Source organism: Anabas testudineus, chromosome 10 (genome assembly GCF_900324465.2).
Source record: "Anabas testudineus chromosome 10, fAnaTes1.2, whole genome shotgun sequence".
Classification (NCBI taxonomy): Eukaryota; Metazoa; Chordata; class Actinopteri; order Anabantiformes; family Anabantidae; genus Anabas; species Anabas testudineus.
This window is the reverse complement of record NC_046619.1, coordinates 1,888,797-1,916,790: the sequence shown is the minus strand read 5'-3', so window position 1 is coordinate 1,916,790 and position 27,994 is coordinate 1,888,797. Positions and strand designations below refer to the sequence as shown.

Below are 27,994 nucleotides of genomic sequence, written 5' to 3'. Positions count from 1 at the left end.
GACACAGGACAACAGTCGTGCTGAAGTACTGACCAGAATGTGTTTATTTCAGACAGTGGACACAGCGAGCATGTTTGTTACAGGTAGAAGTGAGCTGAGCAGCAGCAAGTGTTCTGATGGGTTGTTGTAGAAAGTAACAGAGTTGCTCATCCTTGGTCCAGCGTAGATCAAAGACTTGTGTATTTTATTTCTAATCTGACTGCACAGATGTGGAGCAGCTGCACAGAATAACAACCCCAAGGTTTTGTTTCATGTAAACTGCATCATATTTTCTGGATGGATGTTTTCTAATAACTGATCCCTTTCATAAAGCACATAAGCTGCAAATCACCTTCAGTCACTGCTTTGTGCTGCCTGCTGTTTTACAGTGTGCAACACCAACAGCACATGCTCCATTTACTAGCAGTCCACAGGGCTGCTGTGTGTGAATACAATTGGATGAGTGTTATCGGGGCTGTGTTGATGTTCAACATGCTCTACAGAGGACCAGATGACAAATTCTGTACAACATTCTGGATAGAGTGTCTGTTTGAAGCTATTACATGATGCATTTGTGTAGTAACTGGTTAGGAAGGAATCACGAGGCGTCAGACGTCCTCCTCCTGACCTCCTCTATAAGATCAGCTCTGCAGATGTCAACCTGTGGAGAGAGGACAAGAGGCCGTGAAATTTGTCCTACCATAGACTTCTAACCACAGACCCTGTTGTGTGTGTGTGGTGTTTAATGAGGTGGATGTCCGCTACCTCCTCTCTAGTGGCAACAACGCGCAGTTTGACCACTCCGTCTTTCAGCTCCTGTTCTCCCAGTATGGCCACCAGGGGGATTCCCGACTCCTCACAGTGCTGCAGCTGACTCAGCAGTTTGGGGTTCTTCTTGTACATCACCTCTGCCTGGACACACAAACACTTTATTTAATGCAGAAGACTTAAAATGGCAGACTGTGGGCTCAGTAGAGTACAAACCATGCCACCACACACCTTAATGCCAGCGTTCCAGAGCTCAGTGACGAGCTTGAGCCTCTCCTCCAGCAGGTTCTTTTGAGCAGACGCCACCATGACTTGAACCTCTGTGGTGCGAACCTTCTCTGCCGAAGCCTGACCAACACACACTTGTTACCAGTGCCATGTTAACATTGTAACTTGAGGAGCACTACTGAAACATTAAAAACCTTACCTCAGCCTTCTGCTCCATGATGGAGAAGATCCTCTCAATGCCAATGCTGACGCCCACGCACGGCACTTTCCTGCCCTTGGGGTCGAACATGCCCACCAGGCCATCGTAGCGACCGCCCCCAGCCACGCTGCCCACACTGACGCTCTCCTCTCCGGGAGGCCCATTTTGAGCTTCGGTGGAGACTGGGGCCACACCCGCCTGCGACAGCACCGCCTCATAAATGATCCCCGTGTAATAGTCCAGACCCCGGGCGAGGCTGAGGTCGAACACCACCTGAAGATGACGTGAGGTAGAACAGAGGCAGTTACCAATACTGTCTCGAAAGAAATCAAGGAAAAAAGAGGGAGGTAGAAAGTGTAAAAATAGCACAATGACACAGCTCACCTTGTCTGTGACCTGGAAGAGCTGCAGGTAGCTGAAGAGCAGCTTGATGTCTGACAGACCAGCACAGGCCTGCTTACTCTGAGACATTTTCTGGTCCTGAAGGAGGCGCTCTGCTAAGTCCATGCCACCTGCAACACACACACCCTTACACTTACTTAATCATCCAGTAAACGTAAACACACAACACTAGCATTCACTCTTTAAGTTCTGGTCTATGACTACTAGAAGATTCACCACCAGAAACAACATTCATCATCAAAACCTGAGAAAGAACTCCTTGCTGTAAAGATATAACAAACAACATTTTTAGCAGTAATTAAATAATAATAATTTGCCTTTTTGTGTCGTCACTTATACATTTCTCAGTATTAAAACAAAGATGACGGAGCAAAATGTACACAAAATAAAATTTAATAAAGTAATGTAATACACTAATAAGCAGTCCTTGATCTCAATTCTACACTTAGCATTTCTAAAACCCAGATGACATACACCCTGTACAGTCCCTGAATGCCTCACTCCAACAGCAGACCTCTAGCAGACAGAAGCAGATGTTACACTATGTAAAACCTTCATACAACCATATAAGTGAAAGGTCCACTAACAATGCAAAGAGAGGAAATATCAATCATTAGTTGATGGTTCAGAGAAACATGCAGTCAGCTGATGCACATCTGTCACATACCAATTTGGCAGTTGGATTGGCATGTTTACATTGTTTACTCACCAGTGCAGCAGAGAGGCCGCTGAGATTTACTCTGATGAAAAATGTACCTCCACAGTGATTGGTGGGTGTTAATTTCTGAGCTTTACACTAAAGACATAAAAATCATATGTTTTATACCCTAAATCAAAAACAAAAAAATCTTTTTTTAAACAGTGGCTTCTCTTGAACTGGTCTAAAATTCTAATGGAAAAACTAAAAAACTAAATAAATGTTAACAATAGTAAACATGTCTTTCTTGTACTGTATTAGTTATTAATTCACGATTGCACTAACTCTTTTGTGGCAGCATGCTAAGAGGATTTGATAGCAGGTGAACCATGTAGAAGGCACCACGGCCTGGCTGAGAGCGAGTTTGAGCTTCTTGACGGAGAGGTGAAGGCATACCACAGTGAAAGAACAAACTGTGAAGGAGTGCGCTGGAATTTTAACACAATGCAAAACGAGAGCATTGTTGCGTAACAGAATGAAACAAAATAATCACTTTGTCTCGATTAGCTTGTATGAACTGAGATCTCACCTTGCATACTGACATACTCCCCGATCTGATCAGCGGCCTCCTCCGACAAGCCCTTCTCATTCACCATCTCCTTCTTGACGTCCTCCCAGGGCATCTAGAGGAGAAACATGAGGAAACGGATCAAAGCCACAGACATGAAAAAGTTAAAGAGAGCAAAAGAAGCAGTGTCAACATTACGCTCTCTTAAATTCTAGCTCAACCTGTTTCTGTAAGCGGAGCAGTCTCTTTACCTTATCCAGTTTATCCACTGTTGAACAGATGGTGCGGAACTTATCATCTGGAACGCCACACACCGCAAACATCCCATCGAGGATGCGTCTGTCGTTGACCTGGAAATAAATGATGTGGTTACAGAGGTGATGCCTACTGATGGTCGTCTGCCCTTTTTAATAATCGGCTCTGTCCATGTGACACACCTTGATGCGAAAGTCTCCGAGGTCCAGCTGACTGAGGATTTCGTAGACAATCTTCAGGCACTCGGCATCTGGAATCATGGCGTCGTACTGTCCTGCTATGTCGAAATCCTAAAACACACACAAATTAACGGTTGAAGTGGAAGAGAAAAATTCAGATGACTCAGTGACTCGATCCCTGGCAGAATTTAAAGCATATAAAGATGACTCACACATTGGTAAAACTCTCTGTAGCGCCCGCGAGTCATGGCTGGGTTGTCACGGCGATAGACCTTAGCGATATGGTAGCGTTTGATGTTGGTTATCTTGTTCATTGCCAGGTAGCGGGCGAATGGGACCTGAAAGGCAATAAGGTCAAGGACAAAACACTGTTCTCCAAGAGTTCAGCAGATATTGTGTTAGACATGGCAATGATGCCTATTATGAAAACCAAACCGTAAAAACCACACACAGAACACACAGAAGGATACAGTGAGGTCATATCTGAGGGACAGCAACTCTCCTCCCTGGTCTTTGAGGTCATAGATGAGCTTGGAGTCTTCTCCATACTTTCCCGTCAATGTTTCCTACACGCCAACAGGGACAGGATGAACTGTCATGTTTGTATGTGAGGTGGATTTAGGGATTTCGACAGACATGTCAAGCATGTTTGACTTGAGACAAACATCTACCTTTAGTTCAAAAACAGGTGTGTCGATGGTCTCTGCTCCGTGGCGTTTGAAGCAGCTGATGATGGTGTTGAAGACTTTCTCTCTAATAGCCATCTGCTTGGGGTTGTAGTCTCGTGTTCCCTGACAGACAAATACATTTCTTTACTTCAATGTCTCAAGTGAATGGTGCCAAAATTTGTGAAATTTACTGTACATCTACAGATCTACAGAAAAATGGCTTTTGTTAACTGACAATGAAAATAAAGAAAGAGCTTGTTGAGTATTCCAGTGCACCAACTTATGGTCAAGAGAAAAAATTAATTGGAACAACAATGAGAGAGTTTTTTAAACAACACCTTTATTAAAGTATTTTCCTTGTTTGAATGACAACACAATTTCCTGTTGCTTTGTTTTTGTGGAGAAGAAACTGTGATCACAGATAACTAAAATGATCCTTTTACTGGACTGATCCAGAGTGACTCTTCAGGACAGCCCTCGTTAGCACTAACACAGACTGCTGTTCTTATGCTCTGTAAAGACATCAGCATCGTGCTCTTACCTTTGCTGTCTTGAGGACAAACTGATGTTTTCCATCATCTCCTCCTAACCGAGCCTTCAGCTCCAGAAGTTTGGCTACCTCTTCATCAATCTGCAATATACAAAAACCACACACTGGCTGTAGAAGGTCTCCAACACACAGCAAACATTTTACTACAGGAAGTAGTCCCCAATACACACGAACACAGCACCTGACGCTTACCTGAGCCACAGTGATCCCAGGGAAAGAATGCAGAGATCGGAGAGAGAGTGCAGTCCGAAAGCCCACCAGGCCAGAGCAAGCACGAAGACAAATCATGCCCACCATGACCAGCCAACGGCACAGGGTTACAAAAAATAATAAATAAAAAATGTAATAAAAAGTCCAGAAATTGGACAGGCAAAAGTTCAGGAGAGAATCATAGGTGCATTATTATCCAGTGGTGTAGTCCATGTCCAGCCACAGTCACCAACCACAACGATCAGTAGGGGCAGAGATGTGCAGTGACGTCCAGTAGGGTGGAAATCCACAGACAGTGAGGTAGACGATGACAATGAGGGGCGAGGCAGGCCGAAGTCATCCAGGGTCAGGCAGGAAGAACAGGAGAAAAGTGGTAAGCAACCCTAGCACTAGGGGAGGGTGTGGCATGATGCATCATCATCACAGCGTGGAGGATAGAACATGAGATGTACCAAGTCAATCAAAGCAGCTAGCCCAACACAACCACACACAGACTTACAGGTGTAGACAGACACACAGTCAGGGCCTTGCTCGAGTGTATGTATTGCAATTAGCATTTTACAAGCTCCTCACACTTTACAAGTTAATCAAATGTGTCACGTTACATCAAAGTCAGCAGTTGAAAGGTGAACCCTCGCCACAGTCTGGGGTCCAGAGCGATCTGGAATATTTTTTCATCAAGGGTGTCTCTGTACAGTGTTGCATTCATCTTTTCCCTTAATCCTGACTAGTCTCCCAGTTCCTGTCGTTAAAAAAATATCCCCACAGCATGATGCTTCCACCACCATGCTCCCTGTCTAAGGCTCTTCTTTCTCGATTGCTCAGTTTGGCCGGCGGCCTGCTCTATGAGGATACCTGGTGGTTACAAACTTCTTTCATTTGTAGGCCACCTTGTTCATTTGGACCTTTCATGTTGCAGATGTTTATCTGTACCTTTTCCAGATCTGTGCCTCAATACAATCCTGTTGTCATGTCCAATGAACTGAAAGACTCCAATCAAGTTGTAGAAACAGCTCAAGAAAGATCAGTGGAAATTCAAGCTCAATTCTGAGTGTCATGGCAACAGCTGTGAATACTTTATATGTTTGTTATTTTTAATACAGCTGCAAATATTTTAAACAAACTTGTTTAATATTATAATAAGGCTGTAACATTACAAAATGTGGAAAAACTGGAAATACTTATATGGATGCACTGTACACAAATTTTAATTAAATTCAAAATTGACCTGCTAGTGTTAAAAAACATCATAACACTGCCAGTTATATTTAGCTAACATTTGGTGCAGCACTCTGTCCTCATCAGAGCACTTATTTTACACAGTACATTAATAATAGCTAACGTTACTTTACACTTGCACAGGATCTGCCTAAAGTCTGATAAGCTAACATCCGCCTGTGTTATTGCATCAGCTCTCTTTAAACATGATGGTTTGATAGTTAATATCACTAATCAAACGCGTCGTTTATTTAAGTTCACTAACGAACTGTACTGTAATATATGCATGTGAGTCTTGACTAATGTTTTGTCAATTCCATGGCACGATTAGCTTAGCGCTAACGTTAGCTAACAACTAGTGAATGAAACGGGCCGGGGGACACCGGGTAGCTGCTCCTTTGAGGTAACGGTAGGTTGACAGCTAGCAGCTATCGGGTTCAGCCAAAATGAAAGCGCCGGTTGACGAACAGCTCCTTCTAACCTTAACGCTAAATAACTTGAAAAGACGTTTTCATTTTTTTCACAGAAGCAATTAAAAACGTTTGAGACGTGATTTGCGAGTCGCCCATATGATGATACCACATAACCATGACTGCACAAAGTGTATGCTGGAGAAAAAAAGACGAATGACTGGCTCGTTATACAGTATCGTTTGTTTAACGTTGGCGAAGGCCGCAAGAAACTGACGCACATCATTCTAGGCTTTCTGGATTTTCCAGTTTCCAATTTGAATGAGGTTCTTCATTTTGTAATGTTATCGGCGCTAGCTAGCAGCCCTTCAGTTAGTTTCAGATCACCAAAATGAACATGCACCTTTCACCGCAAATTTAACAACTTGGATCAACATCACCATCCAATATCACTTTTATTTCAGCGTACTGACCTGGTCTTTGCTAGCCTTCTCAGACTTTAACTTTCGAACGACTTCACCTTGGATTTTAATCGCTTCTTGTATCTGTGCCTTGTCTTCCATGGCTTCTCATTAATATGTTTCCAGCACTACTCGCACCACCAGCGACGGAGCAGCATGGACGGAAGGAGAGCCGCTGCTGTCAAACCCCGGAAACGGAAACATGCAAGACTTCCGTTACATATTTTCAAAGTAAAAGACCCCGTAGAGAATGTGGGCAAGAATATTTTACAAATGAAGCAGCGAACTATGAAACTGTGAACTACTGGGTTAGAGATCATTAAACACTAAGACTTAATCCATACTACTGGTACTTTCATTGTGTGTGTGTGTGTGTGGTAAAATGTCCTGTTTAATATTCATTCGTCCTTAAAATACGTAAATACATGCCATTAAATGATCTATTCTAATGATAAAACGAATAATCAAAACATCATCACCATGCATACTTAATACCTACTGCATTACCACTTTTATATATCGATGGTGTTTGAAAAACCTGTACAGAATGTAGGACTTTAAACTCTACATATAAACAAACATCTTCCTGTTCAAACAGTGACCAAAGTATGTCCATAACCAAAGTCCACATGTGTTGAGTGAGCAACCTGTCATCAGCATGTCTGTGAGTATCACTGCTCCATTTGTTACTAACATACATTTTAGACTAATGCAACATTATGCCTGATGGGGACAGCTACCTGTAGTTTCATTAGATTGGGTATTTCTGGGAATCAGCTCCTAGTAGGGGTGTGCAGGATTGTCTCCAGAGCAGTTTGCTGAGGCTGTCCGTCCCTCCTAATCTCTTAATTCACACAGTAGCAGGCAGATCTTTTGTATGTATCCTTTAGGAATGTAATATACTGTACATACTTCCTTCCAGATTTTGCTCTTTTTTTGAGTTATAGCAGAGTTCAAGTCAACCTGACACGAATTGGTGGAAATAACAAACTAACCTCATTCTCATTTCTCCCGTCTGATCTCACTTTAAGTTCTACTTTTATGTCTTGTGTTACATGCAGTAAATGTACATTAATATTTTACTTGCACAGAATATATGCATCATTGAGTTATGGTGTCAGTGGCAGACAGCGCTATTCTTTAGCTGCATTTAGGTTTTTAGGAAGCTGTGCCTCAGTTGAACAACTACAGTCATATATGGTAACATTTCACATACTGACATTAGTGCTTTCACTTGCCTTTATGATTTACTTTAATTAAAAAAGAAAATTATCATTCCTCATCTGTTATTATTTATAATGATAATGATTAATATAGAAGTAGTTAATTCCATCAATAATATCTGTGCAGGGCTTTTTTTTTTTGTGAATAGGCAGATCAACCTTGTTAAACACACAGCATACACTATCTAATATGTTGATCCCAACCTTTTGTTCACAGAGCTCAGTCAGCTTTGAGGTGTCTCCTCCTCCCTCAGGCCTAGAAGCAGAGTATAAGACCCTTTTTACCAATGATGCCCTCCTGTTCCTCTATGAGCTGATCTCCACGTTTGATGAAGAGGTGGATCAGGTAAAACTGCTGAAATTTGATGGATTTATTTCTTTTCCATTGAATAAATTCAGTACATCTTTAAGCGAGCGTGAGGCACCTGCTGTACTCCTCAGGTCCTTAGGTTGCGAGTGTCCAGAAAAGCCCAATTGGACCTTTCAGGTGAGCTGCCAAGCTTCCCGGAAAGCACCACTCATATAAGGAGAGACCCAAACTGGAGGGTGCTCCCCGTCCCACTGAGGCTTCAGAGGAGACATGTGGACATTGGGGATATGACACCGTGTGATACACAGCGCTTCATCAAAGCTCTTCAGTCACCAGCACAAGGCATACAGGTACCACCAAAATTAAAAACCAACCCAGTTAGTGTATAGTCATTATTGTGTGCTGTACGTTTGGTCATTAATGCCCTAATTTAATCAGGAAGTGCGAGTTTGATAATTCCATAAGACAACGATGGTAGACTACAGTACAGCTGTGTCCTGTACAACACAGAACATTAAGTTCACATAATCTCTTTGGTTTGACCAGGTTGACTTTGATGACGGGAACTGTCCCACATATTACAACCAGATCAAGGGCATTCACAATATTGTTAAGGTGGTACACAACCAGTTCCCCAGTAAGTGTTTAACTTATACTGGACCTTTACAGTCTGATGTTGATTAGTCACAGTTAACATATTTCCGTGCCTCACACTGGTTCTGCCTCCTTCCACATGTTAATAGATGTTCCACCCATATCTCGGGCTCCAGTGCTGATGCTTCGTCCACGTGCATGGAACATGGTGGAGCATAACATGATGGTAGTATAGCATTTTGTCCTCTTCGCTCACACAACACAAGTTTACAGATTGACATAGTGAAACTCTGCAAACAAATCTGTCTGGTAAAGTGGCTCATTTAAAGGTGAATCTCTTTTTAATGTTCTGAGATTAAAAGTGGATTTGAAAGTTTGACTTTGGAAACTCTTAGTGGTAGTGAAATCAACATATTAACTGTGATTGTCTCATTTTTCTTTATGGGAATCATTAGAAAGGAATGTAATCACAAACAAAGTGGTCTAAGGATGTAAAAAAATGTTATTAAATGATCAAATCATGCAAATTTTTGTTAAAGTATTACGATGCTTATGCAAACTGTGGTTACAATTTATAGAATCAATCAAGTAAAGAAATATAATATTATATAAATTATTAAAATTGCTAAGAATACAAAATAAAAATTCAAATAATTCCTAAAATCTGAAACACATTTTCTGGTGTCTTGATGATAAGGAGCAATAGGAATTTGTTGGGGGGCCTCAACGCCTCAGGACTTCTAACATGTTGGCCCTGCCTTTTCTTTGAACTTGAACAAAATATTTGCACAGATGACTAACCGAAAATGTTTAGTTGAAGGAAATTATTATTAAACAAATGGAGATAAAATAAAAATTTGTGAAGGTGTTAAAACATTCTCTGTTCTTCTGTGTTCTCTGTTCCTCAGGTGGATGGAAAGGAAGTTCCTGGTCCTCTCTTTGACTTTGGACTCCTCATGTTTCATTGTGGAAAGACACTGTTGGAAAACAAGAGTGGACCATTTTTCTACCTGTCAAAAGTATCTTAACACACACACACACACACACACACACACACACACACACACACACACACACACACACACACACACACACACACACACACACAGTCAGCGTTAACAAGCTCCTGATTTCACCTCTTTCCAGCATTTAAGGTTTAAGACCTAATAAAATCTAACTGTATACAGAATTATATAGAAAACTCAACCCCACTTGAACAAACACTAGGTGACAGTGGAGAAGAAAAACTCCCGTTAGAGAAAAAAAACCTCCAGCAGAACCCAGTTCACGGTGGATAGCCATCTGCCTCGACCGGTTGGGGTGAATAGGAAGGGAAATAGAAAAGAACAACAGGCAACAGGTTCTCCTGAACTAAAAGCCTAACCCGAAACCTAAATCTAGTGTTAACCCTCAAGACAGCCCACTGAACTACAGAAAGACATGTACACACTCAAACAAACAGGCGATTTGTGTGACATGAATTTAATGAGCTGTACTGCTTCTCCTTGTGTTTCAGGTAGAGAGCTTCATGGAGGCCAGATTATGGAACAAAATATTTGTGTGGACACAACAAAAGGTTAGTCAACAAAGCCTGTCAGTCTTGTACAAACTTTTAAAAACTTTCATATCAGTCATTTCAATATGTAATTCAGTTTTTTAACCTTTAGAAACACACCTGATTGTCCTGTTAGCAGTTACCAAACAGTTATGAATTTATCCCTCATATATAGTTGTGCCTGTGTTAATGAATTTGTGTTTCTGCGTGTGTGTAGCTGGATCTTCCACTGGGCAGCATCAAGGCGACAGTGCTAATTGAAAATGTATTAGCGACATTTGAGATGGAGGAGATTCTGTATGAGCTGCGAGACCATTCAGCAGGACTCAACTGTGGCATCTGGGATTATTCAGCCTCGTTCGTTAATAAGTTTGGTGGGCGTTCGTGTAATCTTAATGTTCTTCACTGAATCCTACCATAGCTTCAGGGAAGCTACAATATAGTGTAACCATGAGTTCATACGATGGTTAAGATGGACTGGACAATGGACTTCTGGTGTAAAAGGGTAATCTGAAGTGAAGAGGTCATGTGATTCTCCTGTAGGTCACCGACCGGCCTTCCTGCTTCCTGACCGCAGCAAATATGTCAACATGGAGAAGCGGTTTCTGCGGAGCTACATGGACCTGTTGGTTCAGACGTGTCATCGTCGGGGTGCATTGGCTACAGGAGGCATGGCTGCTCTGCTGCTGCCTCAGGACCCGCTCAGTGACTCCTACAGGAGAGTGCTGGCTACTGTCACCAGGCAGGAACATTAAGCTTCACATGCATACACACTAAACTGTCTGTGCCAGACTGAAACTGAATGTGTTGGGGAACAGCACCTCCTCTTACTGAAACTACTACAGCACAGAAAACAGTGTGAGCACTGTGAGGCCACTCAGTGGACCAAGTCTGCATCACCGCAAGGGGTAGCACCCACCTCTTGTAGGAAGGGCACACTGTGGGGTACTGCAAACAGCATGTGTTGCCTATGATGCAGAAGCATAAATGAAGCTTTAGCGAGCATCTCTGCACATGAAGTTCAATTTTGAATATATTTCTACTAAGATATTCTGAGAAAAGTTCCCTCTACCACAGTGCAGAGATGAGCAAACACTAAATTCAACAAAAGGGACTGTAGGACAGTGTTTTTGTTAACCTGTTTAACAGATGTCTGTCACATTAAAGTGTTTATTTTAGTTATTACTTCATGTTGATCAATCACATAGTGTACAGTATCATCAGCGTATCCTGACACATGTCACTAAACTGACATGTGTTGACTGCTCTGGTTTTTCTCACTCAGACTGAAGTTGCTGGAGATCAAGGCAGGTGTGGATGGTTTCATGGTCTATGACCTGAGCTTGATTGAGCCCATGCAGAAGGTAAATACTGAATCATGAGCAGTGTAAAACGCCTGGTGCTGACTAATGACTTGTGCTAATTATTTCCTTTTCCAGCTCTTCAAGCTTCACACTGAAGGTGATAATCAACTTCAGCAGCTTCGAATAGATGTCACTGTGACTCCTGATGACCTGCTGTCCATGCCTTCAGTCAGTCTTTCAATTATCCTACAAGGGAATTTTTTAATTCTGAGACAGACCATAGTGTTGTGTGACAATTTAAAGCAAAAACACAGTAAACACCCAAATAGTTGAGTGGTTTGAGATCACAAGCCTCCAGATTCTACAAGTGTGTTCAACTCTATAATGTGGTGTATTTTGCTTTTCCTTAGGGAGGAGTCACACTTTATGGACTGAAGTATAACATTGCAGTTGGTGTCCTCTTTATTAATGCTTGGCTATCAGGTCAGTATGTCCACATGTTCTTGTGTTTCTCATATTTAGCAGCAGGCAGAGAGCAGTGAGTGAGGACAGGAACCAAGTCTCATGTTGTTGACAGGCCGACTGTTAAATCCATGCTCTGGTTCTTAGGTAAAGGTCACTTTTTCTACAGAGGCCAGGTCGAGGATTCAGCCACAGCAGAGATCTCCAGATCACAGGTATTAAATGATCCAACTGTGACATCCCCTCATCTCAATATGAGCTAATCCATACTGGTCAAAGCAAACAAGTGATGGACTTGAATTGCCTCCTGTCATTTCATAATGATGCCAACAACATCCTTGTGGGGTATAACTACCAAACTATCAACTGGAGCATCCTTTTTAGAGAACCACTCAACATAAATACATATTTGGGTGTTTCATTTAATCAAGCTTGTGTTATAAACCAGCAAAACCTTATTATATGTTCACATTAGGGGGAGACCATCCTTTTCAAACTGTGGGTAGATTGTTTACCACTGTTCTTTAGATGCAGTAATTGCCACATGTGTGTACTCTGTGTGTGTCAGGTGTGGCAATGGATCCGGCACCAGGCTCGGTTGGAGGACGACAGCAGGGTGGTGAGCAGGAGGCTGGTGACTGACCTCATCAAGGAGGTCATGATGGAGCTCAGCGCTCACTGTCACTCTGTGAAGTAAGCAGACACTCAATATTTTCTGGAACAAATCTGTTGATTGATATCCTGCTAGTGTGTTTGTGATTGCTGCTCCATACAAACCACAATAAGCAGTTCAAACCACTTATTTGTTCTTACCTGTAGTTTGATCAGTGCATTCAAACTTTTCATGAGCAATACTCCGTGTCCTAGTTACTCTGTCAAGTTCTTTTATTATGTTAAATAGTTCACGAAACCTTCAGACTTTGTAATTCACAGGGCCACTCTAAAAGTAGCCTCTGTATACAGATAAGGTATATACCACTCATCTAGAGTCATGTGCAAAAGTTAGTGCATCCTCTTCTAGTACATAGTAGTAGTAAGTCATAATTAATTTGATAAAAATGGAGCAAAAAAAAAATTTACTCCACCACTTACACCAGCAGCAATGACGTGTAGAGTCAGGGTCTCAGGTCTCTGTCGTCTCCTTCAGGGCTGAACACAGGTTACATACAGCGGCAGATATGTTCCTGGAGGTGGTGCTGAAGAGAGATTTCCCAGAGTTCATCACTACCTACCTAAACCTGGACCACACCTTTCTTAGCTCCCAGAACGAGGGACAGGTGGAGGCTACGGCCAAAGACGTGCACCGATCCAAACTGTGACAGTTCAGCCAAAAGACAGCTTCACCTCCTATTGATGACGCACAGCACAGAATCTCAGTGATGAGCTGTTCCAACAGGAAGCTTTATGTCGCTATGTGGCAAGATGTGTTAACATTTAACAGCTGTCAAACAGCTGAATATCCAGAATTCCTGGATAAAACCAGATTATTCTGATTTATTTAAGATATCTGAAATTACATTCACATTGATCACTGTGTCTTTTCAAATATCCATGATGATCTTTTTAGATATCTGAACCTGAAATACTACTAGTTGAAATTCAGTTCTAGATATCACAAACTTTAATTACTGCATGAGTAGTCAAAAATTCCACTAAACATACGTGTAGTTTGACTTTTGACTTCACCTAATCCAAGTATAGATGCGTGGTCTTCAATGTAAATCCTCTCCACATTTCATATGCTCAAACAGCTTGTATCACTGCTGTATGTGGTCAGTTATTAAAAGTCTAGTTCACTCTATTTACAGTTTCATAGCGCTAGCAATCCAAATGTCTCCTATAAGCTGCTTTTCTCATCATCATCATCATAATATCGAAGCAGCCACATGAAGGGATCTGAACGTACTCTTCTACTAGCTTTGGCCGTTTGTGTGTCCTGTACCACCGTCCTCCTCTTCCCTCATGTAACACAGGTTAAAACTACTTCCCTGCAAAATCAACACACACCACCACTATCACAATGGAACCATCTGGTTTTGCAAACATTGTTTTATTAATCCTTTTGTCAGTTTGTAATATATAAATTACTTTTTAAAAACGTGAGAAGCAGATGCACCTACAAGAAGGACATGGCATGAAAACACAGGAGTTATAGAAAACTGAAACTGTGTTTGCAGAAGCCATCTTAGTCAGCCAATGTCCACTTCCCCCAGAATCTTTAGCCACCTGATACAGTATTTTTCTGGATTTTCACACACAACAACTGTGGACAGGGCCTTTTTTTTATTGTTTAAAAAAGTTTAATGGGCATCATCTTCCTCCACGTTCTAGCTCCCTTTCCTGTCTGTCCTGTGGCGCTCAGTCCATCCAGATCAGTGCAATGTGGGGGCGACTCACAGCAGCCATAGCCCAGGGAGTGAAAGGGGTTGTTGGGGGAGGGGAATGGATGCGTTGACGGACTAAGGCGTCTGGCGGTGTGTTCGCACCTTCTCCTCTTCCTCTGCTCTTTTCACTCCGACCTCACATTTCGTTTGCCATGTCATCATGTTCTCCCGCTGACAGGTCGCCGTTGGCATTGATTGTGGTGCTGTTGTCTTGGTAACCGGGGGGCATGAAGGCCAAGCACTCGGGGTAGATCTTATGGCAGGCGGCTCTGTAAGCGTCAGCAGCCTTCTGTTGACCCTCACCCAGCTGCCCATCACGCAAAGCCTCTAACACCTCAGTACAAACCTGAAACACACAATTAGTTTATTGTCATCACTCACACATTTCTTGTAGCTTTTAGTGTTGTTAAGTTTAACTGACTTCAGGACACAGGGCCCAGGTATGTGATGTCTGCTACTGCAGGTAAACTGTCACCAACCTGAATGCTTCTTCCAGTCAGTGACTCGTCCAGGGCTGTAGCTATCTCACAGGCCATCTTATCAGAGGAAGGCTCCAGGTAGACCATCATCTTAGCAGCTGGAAATTCAAAAGATGGATTTATTATAAGTCTCTAAACACTGCACAGGTCTGCACTGAGTACAACATGTTGCTGCAGTAATACAAGATTAAATAAACTGAATGTGATAATAGAGGAATACTATATAACAGGCTTCTCCTGGGATGTGTGTGTGTGTGTGTGTGTGTGTGTGTGTGTGTGTGTACGTACCAGCTAGCCGGTGTGGGATGGAGCTGGAGTGTTGACTCAAGTAGTTCTTGTTGAAGCTTTGAGGGTTGCTTTCTCCGAACAGCCTGGAGATCTCCTGCTTCAACACCGTTCTCACTGCTGTTGCCAAGGCTGCGCTCTCACTCACTGCGAACATGGTGAAGAAAACAAAGCTCTAAAAAAAATCTTAACTCAAGCCCTATGGGTTTCAGTCTGATGAGCATCTGCTACCAGCTTCTTGCCTCAGAGCAGTTTCTCACTTAGATCACCATAAGTGTTTGTGATGATTCAGAGCTACAAGTAGAACATCTATCCATCATGTCCTCCAGTAATATGCAGCAGACGTTACAGTGAAACATCAGCTCAGTGCATGTTCTGCTCACCTTTTTTAAAGAAGCGAACCAGACATTGGTGCAGCCAGGGGTTGGAAGGCTCCATGACTATAGCTCTCTTTATGGACTGCAGCATCAGCAGGTACTTCTCTGGAGAAATGAGGACAAAACAAATGTTAGTTCAAATAAACAAAGAGTGCAAACATATAACTGAATATGTTAGGATGTCGTAAAAAGCATGCTGACAGTGTCTGTCTGACCTTTCCTGAAGTAGATCTCGAAGGCCAGGAGGTGAGTCTCGATCTTGTTGCGCACCAGATTCTTCAGAGGTATCATAAACTTCACTGCCTCCTCCAGAGGATTCTCTGGCTGGTAAAAAAGTTAATTATGTCCCATTATTAATCTGTAATACATTAAGCTAGCCAGCTGTATTCACACAGCTTCACAAGTGTCTGTCAGGGTGCAGACCTAGCAGACGTGAGCCCACCTTGGCCAGTTTGTCTGGTATTAGCTCCTCTTTGGGCCCTCCTATCTCCTCGTCATCATCCTCCTTCTTCTTCTTCTGGTTCTTAAGCTGCTTCTCCTTCTCTGCGTTCTTCTTCTCCTCTTCTAACTGTGCCTTCTTCTGGGCTCTTCTCTGTTTGTTGCGCAGCTTCTTCAGCTCCTTGTCTGTTAAATTTTCTACATAGAACAAAATGTAAATGATTTTTATTTTTGTTACAGTTGTTGTTCTACTTGGCACTTCTCTTTCCCAGTAACCAGTCTAGGAACTTTCCCCTCGGCAACGGCAGTAGGAAATTTCAATTATTAAATCATTACAACATAATAACAATGATGGATTTCTGTCTAGGACAGGACATTTGTCAAATAACTTCTTGTCATTTAACAGGTATTATCTGGCTAAAAACTAAATACAGCTAAAACACACACACGCACACACTGACCGGTGTCTGCCTGGCTCTCCTTGTTGTCATCAGTCAAAGGCTTGTCATGCAGGGCCAGGTAGATCTGGATGGCGGTTCGAGCAGCTTTGTAGTAGAAAGGATGCTGCCGCAGGACATCCTCCAGCTTTAGCAGGTCCACGTAGGAACGCAACGTCATCTTCCTCATACAGTAGGTGTGAAAGTCAAACTGGTCATCTGTGATCTCCACAAAATGCTGAGGAGCAGAAGAAGAGTAAAGAGATGAATAATAAACAATAAAATCCAATTCAGCAGCTCTGCATCATTTCTAATTTCAGTAGTTTGTTGAAAATAACTGAAAAGTAATATTCTAGTTACTGTGGGGTTTGCTCGTAATAACAGTTTCCAGACAGAACTCACCCTCTCAATCTCATGGCACTTCTTCAGAGCGTCTCCAAACTTAGACATGGCCTTGTAGGCCAAGGCACACTCTGTCTGGAACCACATGCACTGCATCTCATTTAAGTTCTCAACCGCAGACGTGCCCTCCTGAAACCAAAAACAAACACAATTTTCCATTAAGCATCAAACTAAACACCTCTTGTATGTGTAGAGTAGGGATGGAAAGATAACTGATTCTTACTAATGCACATACATGCACAGACACAATGTGAGAGCTTCTGGATTAGACCTACTTAACGTTAACATGTGCTGCGGATGTACAATATTGTATGAGCATCACAGTTCAGTACAACAAACATGGTGTATAACCTCACCTCCCACCTGTGAAGTACAAATTAAACATTTGGCAATGCTACAGGTTTAACAAATACGCAGGAAGCTAAATAAGTCAGGTGCAATTTACAAAAAGTGTTGCTGTAAAGTACACGTGTATGACCACTAGCCTTATAACTCATCTGAAGCTGTTAAACAGTGCGTCTGTAGAGGCGTCTGCCAGTATAGATACCTATTGTTTTAGCAGCTGCCCAACCCTAGTTGACCACAGACATTGCTCTAAACTTACTGATGATGTGAGGACAGTAAAAATAAAAAAAAACGAAAAAGTCCTTTGCCAGCACACCCGTTTTTTTCTCCACAAACATAGTCTCCTACCCGTGTGAACTTGGAGCACATCTCCTCTGCTTCTTTGATGAGGCCGGCTTTCAGCATGTACTTGGCACACTTGGAGTTAATAAAGCGGTCGGCAGTGTCCAGAGCTTGAGCCTCATCCATCCACCGAGCTGCTTCCTTAATGTTGCCGGCATGCTGCAGGGCCAAGGACGCAGGTTAGAGGATGTGGACTGGTTAAAAGCCCCAGCCAACAATAATATGTGTACTCTATATATGTATGTGTGTGTGTGTGTGTGTGTGTGTGTGTGTGTGTGTGTGTGTGTGTGTACACAGGTTTTACTATACCTTGTAGATCTTGGCTTTGATGAGGAAGAGCTCGATGAGTGTGGGTGTGCTGTCAATGGCGGTGTTGATGTACTCCAGGGCGAGGCTGGTCTGGCCTTTGAAGTCAAAGTGCTGCGCCAGGAAATACTGAACCCACAGCAGGGTGGTAGGGGGCTCTTCTTTCCCATCATCTGGACACATATTTAACATGAGTCACGTGGACTGTGTGGACAGAATGCTCTGACCTGATATGATATGATTCAGACAGTTTCGAGCCCCAAATAAAACAACCTTAAACAAATAAATTGAGAAAAAAAAAGACAACACCAAGCAACACTCACCGTTTTCACAAAACATTCGACAGCCTTTTAAAGAACGCTCGTAGCCAACTACTAAGTCTTCAATAATTGTAACCTGCATGAGAAGATAAAGGTTAGACAACTGCTTCTTTTCAGTCCAGGTGACAAAAGTTCCAGTGTGGTAGTGAATATTTGACCTTTTCTTTGTCTGTGTAGAGGGATTTGAGGGTAGTGAATACAGGCGGGCAGCCTTTACTGAAGTTCATCCTCAAGTAGCTGTCCAGACATTCACGAAACTTCTCCCCTGGCCAGCACAACAGACAGCAAAGGTACAGAAACGTGAGATTTGCACAGTAACACAGCTCATAAAGTTTGTAATACAGCATGTAGGGTGCAATTCAAATTACAGCAACAACTGCAACTGCGCACTGCAGTAGAAACACTATAACACCATATATAAGTCAACAGGGTTTTTTTTTGTCTTTTAAACAATATATTTTGTTTGAAATGATACAAATGCTTTTTTTGTTACTTGAAGGCTCCACCCAACAGAAGATTGTTGTTGGTACCAAGAATTATTAAATTTACATTTAGTTATTTGATCCAAAGCGACTTACAAGTGAGGTACAAAGCAAAATATCTAAGCCAAGGACACAAACTTTAAAGTAAAGTGCTTTAGAATAAGCCGTTTCAGTTCCTTGTGGTATGTTTTGTGCAGAAAAAGATTCGGAAGAGTTCTGTTTTCAGCATTTTTTTTTTGAGAGCGAGGCAGCTGAGTGTGCAGAGGTGGAAAGGTCATTCCATGATTGAGGAACCACAGAGCTGAAGAGTTTTGCCTAAGATCTTTTGATGCGAGGTAAGGGGACCACACAAGAGGGATTGTAGACCAGGATTGGGGAGTTCAGGTGCAAGCAGATGCTGTTGAGTTGACTACATTCTAGGCAACAATCAGGGCTTTGAACCGGATGCAGGCAGCTTTAGGAAACCACATGTGTTGCTGCATTTTGAATAATCTGGAGAGGTGCGATGGGGCAGCTGGTCGCAGCTGCTCGCATTAATGCATTGCAGTAGTCAAGCTGAGATATGACCAGAGCCTCCACCATGAGTTGTGTTGTATAGTCCGAAAGGTAGGGTCTGATCTTTCTGATACTGATTTTAAATCAACTGAGCATTTTATTAAAGGTCTGACTGGGTAGACAAGAACTTCTGTCTTGGAGATGTTGAGCTGAAGATGCCTCTCTCTCATTCAGGCAACGATGTCAACGAGGCATAAGGGGATGCGTAGTGAGACAGTCGAGTCATCCGGTGGAAATTAGCTGCGTGTTGTCAGCATAGCAATGATGAGAAAAAACATTTGACTGGATAATGGAGCCTAGGGATAAAGTATAGATGGAAAAGAATAGAAGACCAAGAACTGCACTCTGCAGGTACGCCAGTGGAGAGGCAGTAAGAGTTAGAAACCTGCCACTGTAGGATTTAAGCCAGGCCTGTGATGCCAAATCAGAAAGTGTAGAAAGGAGAATCTGGTGGCACTATCAAATTTCTGGTATTGTAAAATCCCCACAGTGTTACCAAGTGGACTAATCACAGTTGTTGCAGTTCTATTTACATTTCTGGAGAAGTGCAGACTTGATGATGAAACATAAAGCAAGCTTAAAATATGAGGATGCAAAGGAGAGATGAGTGATGTTATGGAACAGAAGTATCACTGTGGTCACACTGCAGGTTATACTGTGTTTACCTGTGAGGAAACTAAGAGGCAACCTTCGGGGAACCAGGCCTTTAGGAAACTTCACCCAAGAGTCCTCAAAAATCTTCAGACGCTCCTCTACACTGCCTGGACCAACAAACACACACACAGTGTAAGGAGAAAAACCGATGGACACTAAACCTATCGCTCCTTACATTTGCTGCAGTTCTACAGTAAACAATTAGTCAAATGACACTCTGACAGTCTGCTTTTCTTTGGTGGTTAACTTAACATGTCTTTGCTCATCTGTGCACATTGTAAACAGACTGGAGGAGAGGAACAAACAAGTGACAAGTTAGTTCAAATAAGGCTGTAGAATGTGAGTTGTTTTATTTTGGCAGTATCTCTTCTGAACATGTGCCCTTTACTGTATTAAAAAACTTCTCTATCCCTCTATTAAATCCCTGCAGCACCTGAAGGCAGCAGTCCACAAGTTAAAAAATCTGCAAACTTCAATTTGAGAGCATGGTGCTGGTATACATAACTAAACACTGTGTTTATATATATTAAAGCATTAGATAGTAACACCAGACTGCTACAAACTAACCGCACACATCTCTACACACATCAGATGTTCAGTTAGCATTCTGCCTCTTCACAAAAACAGAATAGAGAAGCTCATAAATCCTGAGCATCACACAGTTGCTACAGGAAAAACAATCACCTGTTTGTGTCTTATTCTTAAGTAGCACTATGAAGCAAAGTTCAATACCAGCTCTACAGTACAATTATAACTGAGATGTTATAATTGTGGTCATGTGGTCATATAATCAGCTTCAGTTAAATAAAGAATGCAAAAACTTGTCTTTACCTGGTTTTAAGGATTTTTCCAAGCCCTGGTAGTAGGCCCAGTTCTCAGGGTTCCTCTCCTGGAGTCTGCTATAGACCTCTAAAGCCTCCTCGGGTCTCTCTAGCTTCAGCAGCAGCTCCCCTGCGCACACACATAGCCATTAGTAAAATGCTGCTCTGTCTAAACTAACTTAAACAGTGTTAGTGTATGAATGAAGCATCAGCGCACCTCTTGTCTCCTCTACAGCCAGTTTGTCACAGATCTGTTTCTCGTAGTTATTGAGGTGATCTAGGGCCTCCTTGTGCAGGCCAGCCTCCCTCAGAACCTGGTTCTGATACAGCAGCAGTTCACTATACTCGTAATCCACCTTGTCAGGAGAAGTCTGGACAAAGAGCAGAGGAAAAAGTTGTTTTTCTTTTGTGGGAGCATAACAAAACATAACAAAACATTTTTGTGACCTAGTGTTAAGGCTGTATTCACACAGTCTTTCACTTACACACATTCCTAGTCAATTATTTGTAAAGTGAATGCTGTTTTACAGTTTACCTCAAGACTTCCACTGTCCTCACACAAAAAAATACAGTACTGCATAAATGTTCACGATGTGATGACTTCATCTGATATAAAAACACTCACCCCTACCACCACAGATAAAAACTAACTTTCTGTCAGCACAAATTCCAGGCTCTGGATCATCTACACAGACCTACCTGTTGCGTTTTGCGGAATTCTTCTACAATCTTGGCGGCCATCTCAAAGTCTTCTAGCAGGTGGTAGGCCACAGCATACCCAATCCAGGATGCACGCTGAGCCGGACGGAGCTGCAGCAGCTGGTATCTAGTCTCCTGGAGAGACAAGCACCACAGTACACACTCAACAGAAAGTAGTAACACTGATGATTGATTATGAGTCCATCATTGACTCTCTTAAGTCTACTTTCGCTGTCTAACTTTCCATTCTGTGTAGTAGAATGGTACCACCCCTCCATTCTCACGCTGTCTCCATGTAGATTATTCTGACAACACTCACCCTATATCCTTCCAAGTCTCTCATCTGGATCTGCAGCAGGGAAAGGTCTCGGAGGATCTGCAGGTTGTCCTTGTCCCACTTTAAAGCATTACGGTAACATTTGATGGCCTCATCGTACTTTTTGTCGGAGCGCTGGAGCAGGCCATACACATGCCAGCCTGTGAGGGTGGACGAGTTCAGGAAAAAAGAGGACATGCACAATCACATGCAAACTAAAGGAGTGCTTACTAATGTTTAAAAAAAAAAAGCTCAACAAAGACCAACCGCACAGAAATTAAGTTAACACCCCAGCTGTTGAAGTCACTTAATATTAGACTGATGTGCTAGACGACAGCTGGGAGCGCCGAAGGACGGATGAAAGGATACAGACATGGCTCTTGAGGTCGTTGCGCAGGCCTCGTCTCACCAGCTCATAGGCCTCTTCCTTCTTTCCCAGACAATTGAGGGTTAAACCCTTCATGGCCAGCGTCTCTGGAGCATTGAGCAGTGATGTGGGAGAAGTGATTCATGTTAATATTGTTTTGTAAGATTATTTATTATTATTTTCACTTAATACATCTTCCAAACATGATCATGCAATTGTATCAGTACCTCTCTATATCTCACCCTGTCACCCTTTATCAGTCTAGATTTAATGCAGGACTGTTATATTAGACAGACAAATATTAGAGTATTTATTCTAGCTACTTGTAAATAATAAACTGGAAACTATGTGTGTGCTTGTGGAGTTTACAGACAGTATGAACATTACATAGATTGTCCACCAGAGTCTGCTAGTTAATTTCCTCACTGTAAAATCTTCTACTCAGTTTATATGATGGTTACACAACATTGCGATTGCATTACATTTTTTTTTACATCTTTTAGATCAAGGAGAACACCAAAGTGGGAGGATTTCCAGATGAAGACTAAAACTAGACTAAAGGAACAAATCACCTTTGTCAACTGCTGATGACACAGCAGTTGGGACTTTCGCAGGCTTGTTCAGAAGTGTTTGCCAAATGACTAAATGTCCAAAATCACAGGGGATTATTTTAATCACTAACTAGTAAGTCTAGAGGCACTTTGAAAATGAGGGAGCAGACAAAATGAAGAGTAGAGCTACAAAAATATGAAGTGGGATTGAGCATCCCAACAAATTATGTGAACATCTAAACATTTCAGCCATATGACAGACAAACGTGATTCCAAAACAACAGGCACTAATGTGGGGCTGTAACAGCCTCCACTCTTTTAGTTTCTGGCTGTCCACCTGATCTATGCAGCTGGCTGCAGGGATTTTGCTGGTTTCTGTCAGATGGGTGTGGTTTCTGCTCTGTTTGAATTCAGCACAGGAGGCAGCACATACGACTTGTGCCAACCTGAATCAATGGTGCACTGTAGCAAGTCAACAAAACATGTGCAGTGTTATTTCTAGTTTGTCCTATAATATCCTGTTCTCACCAAGGACTACTACCACCACTTCTCTTAAGTTATCATTCACTGTTTATAAAGCGATGTAGATTTGGATCATATCATGTGCCACCTGCATTCCAGTTCATCCCAAGGGTGTCAAAACAAAAAAAAACTGAAAGCTTTATTGACCTGTGTTGGAGTAATCATGATGAAACTTTAAAGTTGAGATAGACCACTGTATGCTGTAGCCTTAACATCTCCCAAAAATGAACTAAGGGGCCTAATCCAACCCATAGAAACAACAAGTAAAGTGCACCTGTGTTTCTGGGCTGCACTGTCACACACTTCCAATGTGGCTAAATGTAGCTAAAAGAGCTAAATTTAAATATTCAGTAGTGTTAAGGAACTAAATGTTGACTGGGATAAAACACCTTAGTACCTGATTTGGTTTGTTTTATTGTTACGGAGTTGGTAAAATTAAGTCATTTGGGTGCCTTACAGTTAATTGTAAATTTAGGAAACAAAAAAATATGCTTACTTCCTGTTAAGTTCCTTTTGTTAACTTCTAGTAAACTCAAACCACAAACACAGCAGGAACAAGCATGATGTTTCTTAATGTTTCCAAATAGTTTAGTCTGACGAAGTAAGTCAAGTAACTCTTCTCTTACCTCCATGTTCAGCAAACTTTGGGTTGCCTAGGATCTGTTTGCAGAACTTCAGTCCATTTCTGTACTGCTTGTGCTCGTAACATCTCTGCAAAAGACAGAGCAGACTTTAATTTTTTAATTACCTTATTGTTCCCCATGAGGAAACTGTTGCTTGACAGCTGCACATAGACAATGGTGCTGCTATGGAGTGTCTTCTCCAAGGACACCTCAACATATGGCCAGCAGGAACCTGGAATCACCTACCAATCTTGGTGTTCATAACCGATTGCCCTGCCAACTCAAGTGCACAAAAAAGACATTACTCAAACTGCTGAATCCAAACACCGTGTTGAAGTGACCAGTAGAAATAACTGTTAAAGCTTCACATACACTAAATACTTCCTCCTTGGCAGAGCAGTCTGCAGCAGTGATTTAAACGAGGGAACAAGCACTTAAGAGAACAGCCTATTTAATGTAGGGGTGTTAGTGAGACATGATCAGACAAGGGGCCAGATGGCAAATAACCCCCTCACCACCACCATTACTGTCAACTCCCACTACGCAGAGTGCAATGACAGAGGGTCTGGCTTTCCTGATGCTGCCATTGGTATTACTAGTCTCTGTAAAAAAAAAAAAATCTGTAACTTTAATAATTTTGTTTTCATTTGCCGAATTAAATGTCTCTTTAATAAACCAGCTGGGCTTTTCCGTCCGTGTTGTTTTGGGAAGTACAGTAACGTTAAGTGCTCAAATAAACGTTTACACTGGGACATTTCATTAGGTCTGACAGGTCCCCGGGAGGTACCGGGACCTGCTCGAGTTTACGTCCTGCTTTGTAGGACCACAGAAGACAAACGTTGATAAACTATGTTCACAGACCATCCGATTCAGTTAGTTTCCAAACTGCAGTTACTATTAACTATGATGCTAACGCAACTGTTCACCTAGCCTAACGAAGTAGCGTATGGCTGTCATGTGTCAAGCAGCTTTGTCATTGATACTTCGGATGTGTTGCAAGGCCAAAGCATAGCTAACTTTGGGAAACACATGACTGGCTGTTAGCCAACTTGTTGTATTTTCTTAATAGCACTGTTATAACTACTACCTGATGACAGAGACGTGATTATGGCATTGCGTTTGGTGTACTCAATCTTTTAGTTACTTCACTAGCCAAGTACCCAAGCTACCTGCTCTGACTGCTAGAACTGACGGCTAACTACTTGGCAAACTAGCATTAGCCAGCAAGCTAACGTTATCTCATGCATTTAGCCTACCAATATTCTCTTGAAGAGAGCGTTCTCCTTCGGCGGTAGAATGATTGTGGGCATTGCGGTGGTTTCCTATGCCTCTGTCGGTTCACACATGAATAATATCCTCTTGGAGTCAGATATCCTGGTTTGTTTCTGTCTCTTCAGGCTCCTCTCTCTCACGTGTTGAAGCCGAGGCCCCCTTCCGAGCAAAATGGCCGATGTGCTTTTCCTCCGGGTCAGGCTGCTCGCTGTATCAGCGTGTGAAACACGACTGAGCAGATGTGTCAGTGATCAAATGCTCTGAGAATGACTTGTCAACAGGCTGAATTTTAATTATACATTTTGTTCCAAAATTATAAAACATGTATTGTGTTTCGGTATGTTATTATGCTCCCGTGTCCGCTGGTTGTGTTGTCCACGAACGGTTCTAACCAAATTCCATTCAAATTTCTATACATTTAAAACGGTCTTGCTTCTCGGTAAATGATCACACTTAGTTAGATTAAATCACACCTAAAACAAAGGCGAAGAATGTGTTAAGTGTAGGCACTATCAAACTGTATCTTTTTCCCTAATATGGCAAATTTTAGGGGAAAAAGTACTCTTTGGCATGCCATCATCCCAAAAGTGAACATTAAATAAAAGCCAAGGTAGAGACAGCAGCTATGCATGAGATTGTCTTATTTTGTTCAAGTTAGTGTTTTAACAACTATTTGGTTTGTTTAATGTAAGCCAATCATAAGACAGGGATTTCAAATGTTCTTAACACGTACTAATAGGTATACATCTTTCTAATTTCTAATTTTTTAAAAATTGAATAAACCCTGAAACCTATTACATTTTGTTTGTAACGCGAATGATGACAGTTTATTATTGAGCTGCAATTATGTTAAAATAGGAACGGTTAAAAATTACTTTACGTAATTTAATAACAGCTAATATGAATAAAAATTTCTTAGGTGCTGGTTCGACTTATCGGTGATCTGGTTATCAACTACTTTGTCCTGTCAGGAAATGTAATCAACTGCGGTGAGCCAGGATCGCAAATCGATCGCAAAACGATTCCCTAGCTAAAAATGATTTCCAATCGGTTATTAGCTCGGGCTGCTCTGATCAGCAAGGGTAAGAAGACGATGTTAATAAATGAAATGATGGCTATGATTTTTGAATTACATGTGATTTGGCTTGCTATTAACGCCGTGAACGCCGTGTTCGTTTTGAAGCCTGACCTTAGCTTAGCATTCTTGAAGCTGTGCAGTCACACACGTCATTTTCTCCTTTTAAAGTGGATTTTTGGCAATGTTGCCAAACGTTTAAACACGGATCACTTAAATGAAATAAAGCTACAAGAATGCATTGTGTTGTATAGTTTAACAGAAAGAAGAGTGATTTTTACTCACACATAATACCATTGTAATATAAACGCTTTTCGTCTTGTTAGGGTTGACTTAATTTTACTAGTGTCTGAATAGCTAGCATTCTTCAGCTGCAATAATTAGAATAATACAGTATTATTCAAATGGAAGCAATCTCAAATGGGAAGTACTATGGTAAATATTTCTCAGGTCGGATTACGGATTTTGATACGTTCCTTCACGACTCTCTCTTGTACTGACTGCCAGTTCCAGGAGGGTGTACATTTATTTATTAGAAACGTATGGTTCCTAATGCTGTTTTTTCTTCTTCTTTTTTTCACCAGTTGGATCCAGGTCTGCATTCACTAGCTTCAAGCCTGACATGACCAACCCCAACTGGTTGGGAGTGGGCATTGCTTTTGGATCAGCTGCTTTCCTTTGGGGCCTGGTAAAGCAGCACACTGTTTCACGCAGCTCACAATCATATAACTGATTAAATTGGCTGTTTGTTTTTTTGTTTTGTGCCTTATATAGTATAGGATCTGTTTTAGTCTAGGGAGTTCTCTTATTCATACATGGATCAACATCCGTGTGTCATTTATATATTTGCCTTGTCTGTCAAGAAATCTATTTTTGCCTTATAGCAGGATTCAATAGTTTTTCGTCTGAAACATGTAACATTTAGGTAAATCTGAGCACCCATTATTACCATGCATTTTTTTCTCTTATTTGAACTTCATGTTATGATGGGATGCACATCAGTATAGAGAAAATTCTGATATATTCTGAGCTGGTCAAATGAAATGACTTGAGATATCGTTGTCTTCCACGTGCAGCTCTTCAGGCAGCACAGTACAGATGTGCACGAGTACAAAGTGAGGAACGGCCTGGAATAGCCCTCCACGTTGGTATGTGAGTGTCTGTTCATTTAAATGATACTAACATATGTCAAATACTGTGATCTGACAACTATATTAACATATAGTAGTACAATCCGTATTCTGTCAACCAATGTGAAGATATATGAGAAGAACATATATGAATCAGCAAATAAAACAACTTTGTTTTTCTTGTCCTGTGCAGGAGGTTGTCGGGTTCTGTCTGTCGGGTGCCCCTGTTTCTCCACTTGTTTCCACTGTGTTGTTCCTAAGTCCTCATTCTGCATTCTGTACAAAATAAAAAAATATATTATGTGAAACAGACACGAGCCATAATTGTTTTATTCACAGGCTGTAGAATGGTGGTTAGCCAATCTTCCAGGCATGGGTATTTTATAGCAATTGCCAGTTCAATACATATGTCCTAAATAATAGTATCAAGGTCATTCTGATATATCTGTGGTCATACCTAATAACTGTAAGTTAGAAGTGTCCATGTGTTGTCTTTGACCTTCTGTGTTTTACAGGCATGTAAGTAGAACACCGGACATGCCATGGAGTCACCATAAGTATGAAGGGTGATTAGTGCCACACTAGATGAGCTGCAAACAAAGTGTCATAACTTAGCATCAAATTGTTAGTTT

General features: G+C 41.7%; 4 protein-coding genes across 6 annotated transcripts; 2 read left to right on the top strand and 2 right to left on the bottom strand.

Moving 5' to 3' along the window:
* Window positions 1-18: 18 nt before the first annotated feature.
* Window positions 19-6,918, bottom strand: hars (histidyl-tRNA synthetase). Of its 2 annotated transcripts, XM_026357887.1 has the most exons (14): window positions 6,745-6,858; window positions 4,626-5,032; window positions 4,425-4,514; window positions 3,887-4,006; window positions 3,686-3,781; window positions 3,428-3,553; window positions 3,219-3,326; window positions 3,033-3,131; window positions 2,803-2,896; window positions 1,559-1,686; window positions 1,175-1,447; window positions 979-1,095; window positions 745-891; window positions 19-640 (listed from the first exon to the last, which is right to left on the bottom strand). In XM_026357887.1, exons 2-14 carry the CDS (start codon window positions 4,728-4,730, stop codon window positions 578-580), a joined length of 1,566 nt encoding a protein of 521 aa, XP_026213672.1. In that variant the 5' UTR covers window positions 4,731-5,032; window positions 6,745-6,858; the 3' UTR covers window positions 19-577. The 2 variants fall into 2 exon arrangements, with proteins under 2 accessions (XP_026213672.1, XP_026213675.1); XM_026357890.1 differs by lacking the exon at window positions 4,626-5,032 and having other exon boundaries at window positions 6,745-6,918.
* A 430-nt stretch (window positions 6,919-7,348) lies between these two features.
* Window positions 7,349-14,463, top strand: mlsl (malate synthase-like). The gene is made up of 15 exons (XM_026357679.1): window positions 7,349-7,396; window positions 8,173-8,301; window positions 8,397-8,615; window positions 8,812-8,902; window positions 9,009-9,085; window positions 9,768-9,878; window positions 10,376-10,435; window positions 10,632-10,788; window positions 10,958-11,156; window positions 11,700-11,778; window positions 11,854-11,946; window positions 12,129-12,201; window positions 12,328-12,395; window positions 12,749-12,873; window positions 13,328-14,463. The coding sequence occupies exons 1-15, from the start codon at window positions 7,391-7,393 to the stop codon at window positions 13,497-13,499; spliced, it is 1,659 nt and encodes a 552-aa protein (XP_026213464.1). The 5' UTR covers window positions 7,349-7,390; the 3' UTR covers window positions 13,500-14,463.
* LOC113160430 (N-alpha-acetyltransferase 15, NatA auxiliary subunit-like) lies at window positions 14,212-25,366 on the bottom strand. Its single transcript, XM_026357678.1, has 20 exons — window positions 25,142-25,366; window positions 23,889-23,973; window positions 22,192-22,296; window positions 21,826-21,983; window positions 21,507-21,641; window positions 21,025-21,178; window positions 20,818-20,937; window positions 19,998-20,093; window positions 18,454-18,560; window positions 18,299-18,371; window positions 17,979-18,148; window positions 17,676-17,828; window positions 16,983-17,111; window positions 16,605-16,818; window positions 16,148-16,341; window positions 15,921-16,029; window positions 15,712-15,810; window positions 15,332-15,475; window positions 15,044-15,141; window positions 14,212-14,910 (listed from the first exon to the last, which is right to left on the bottom strand). The coding sequence occupies exons 1-20, from the start codon at window positions 25,193-25,195 to the stop codon at window positions 14,701-14,703; spliced, it is 2,607 nt and encodes an 868-aa protein (XP_026213463.1). The 5' UTR covers window positions 25,196-25,366; the 3' UTR covers window positions 14,212-14,700.
* Window positions 25,367-26,107: 741 nt separating this feature from the next.
* Window positions 26,108-27,674, top strand: ndufc1 (NADH:ubiquinone oxidoreductase subunit C1). Of its 2 annotated transcripts, none has more exons than XM_026357194.1 (4): window positions 26,108-26,239; window positions 26,817-26,920; window positions 27,309-27,380; window positions 27,556-27,674. In XM_026357194.1, the coding sequence occupies exons 1-3, from the start codon at window positions 26,194-26,196 to the stop codon at window positions 27,366-27,368; spliced, it is 210 nt and encodes a 69-aa protein (XP_026212979.1). In that variant the 5' UTR covers window positions 26,108-26,193; the 3' UTR covers window positions 27,369-27,380; window positions 27,556-27,674. The 2 variants fall into 2 exon arrangements, with proteins under 2 accessions (XP_026212979.1, XP_026212980.1); XM_026357195.1 differs by having other exon boundaries at window positions 27,309-27,384.
* Window positions 27,675-27,994: the final 320 nt, after the last annotated feature.

Coding starts and splice junctions, on each gene's coding strand:
- ndufc1 (XM_026357194.1), top strand. CDS start 26,194: ATGATTTCCAATCGGTTATTAGCTCGGGCTGCTCTGATCAGCAAGG. Junction 26,240..26,816: donor GGCTGCTCTGATCAGCAAGG/GTAAGAAGACGA, acceptor TTTTTTCACCAG/TTGGATCCAGGTCTGCATTC. Junction 26,921..27,308: donor CTGCTTTCCTTTGGGGCCTG/GTAAAGCAGCAC, acceptor TTCCACGTGCAG/CTCTTCAGGCAGCACAGTAC.
- LOC113160430 (XM_026357678.1), bottom strand. CDS start 25,195: ATGCCCACAATCATTCTACCGCCGAAGGAGAACGCTCTCTTCAAGAGA. Junction 18,149..18,298: donor TCGAATGTTTTGTGAAAACG/GTGAGTGTTGCT, acceptor ATATGTGTCCAG/ATGATGGGAAAGAAGAGCCC. Junction 15,476..15,711: donor GGTTCGCTTCTTTAAAAAAG/GTGAGCAGAACA, acceptor CCATGTTCGCAG/TGAGTGAGAGCGCAGCCTTG.
- hars (XM_026357887.1), bottom strand. CDS start 4,730: ATGGTGGGCATGATTTGTCTTCGTGCTTGCTCTGGCCTGGTGGGCTTT. Junction 3,782..3,886: donor CACCTGTTTTTGAACTAAAG/GTAGATGTTTGT, acceptor GTTGGCGTGTAG/GAAACATTGACGGGAAAGTA. Junction 3,554..3,685: donor CCCTCAGATATGACCTCACT/GTATCCTTCTGT, acceptor ATTGCCTTTCAG/GTCCCATTCGCCCGCTACCT.
- mlsl (XM_026357679.1), top strand. Junction 12,202..12,327: donor TATTAATGCTTGGCTATCAG/GTCAGTATGTCC, acceptor TCTGGTTCTTAG/GTAAAGGTCACTTTTTCTAC. Junction 12,874..13,327: donor GCTCACTGTCACTCTGTGAA/GTAAGCAGACAC, acceptor CGTCTCCTTCAG/GGCTGAACACAGGTTACATA.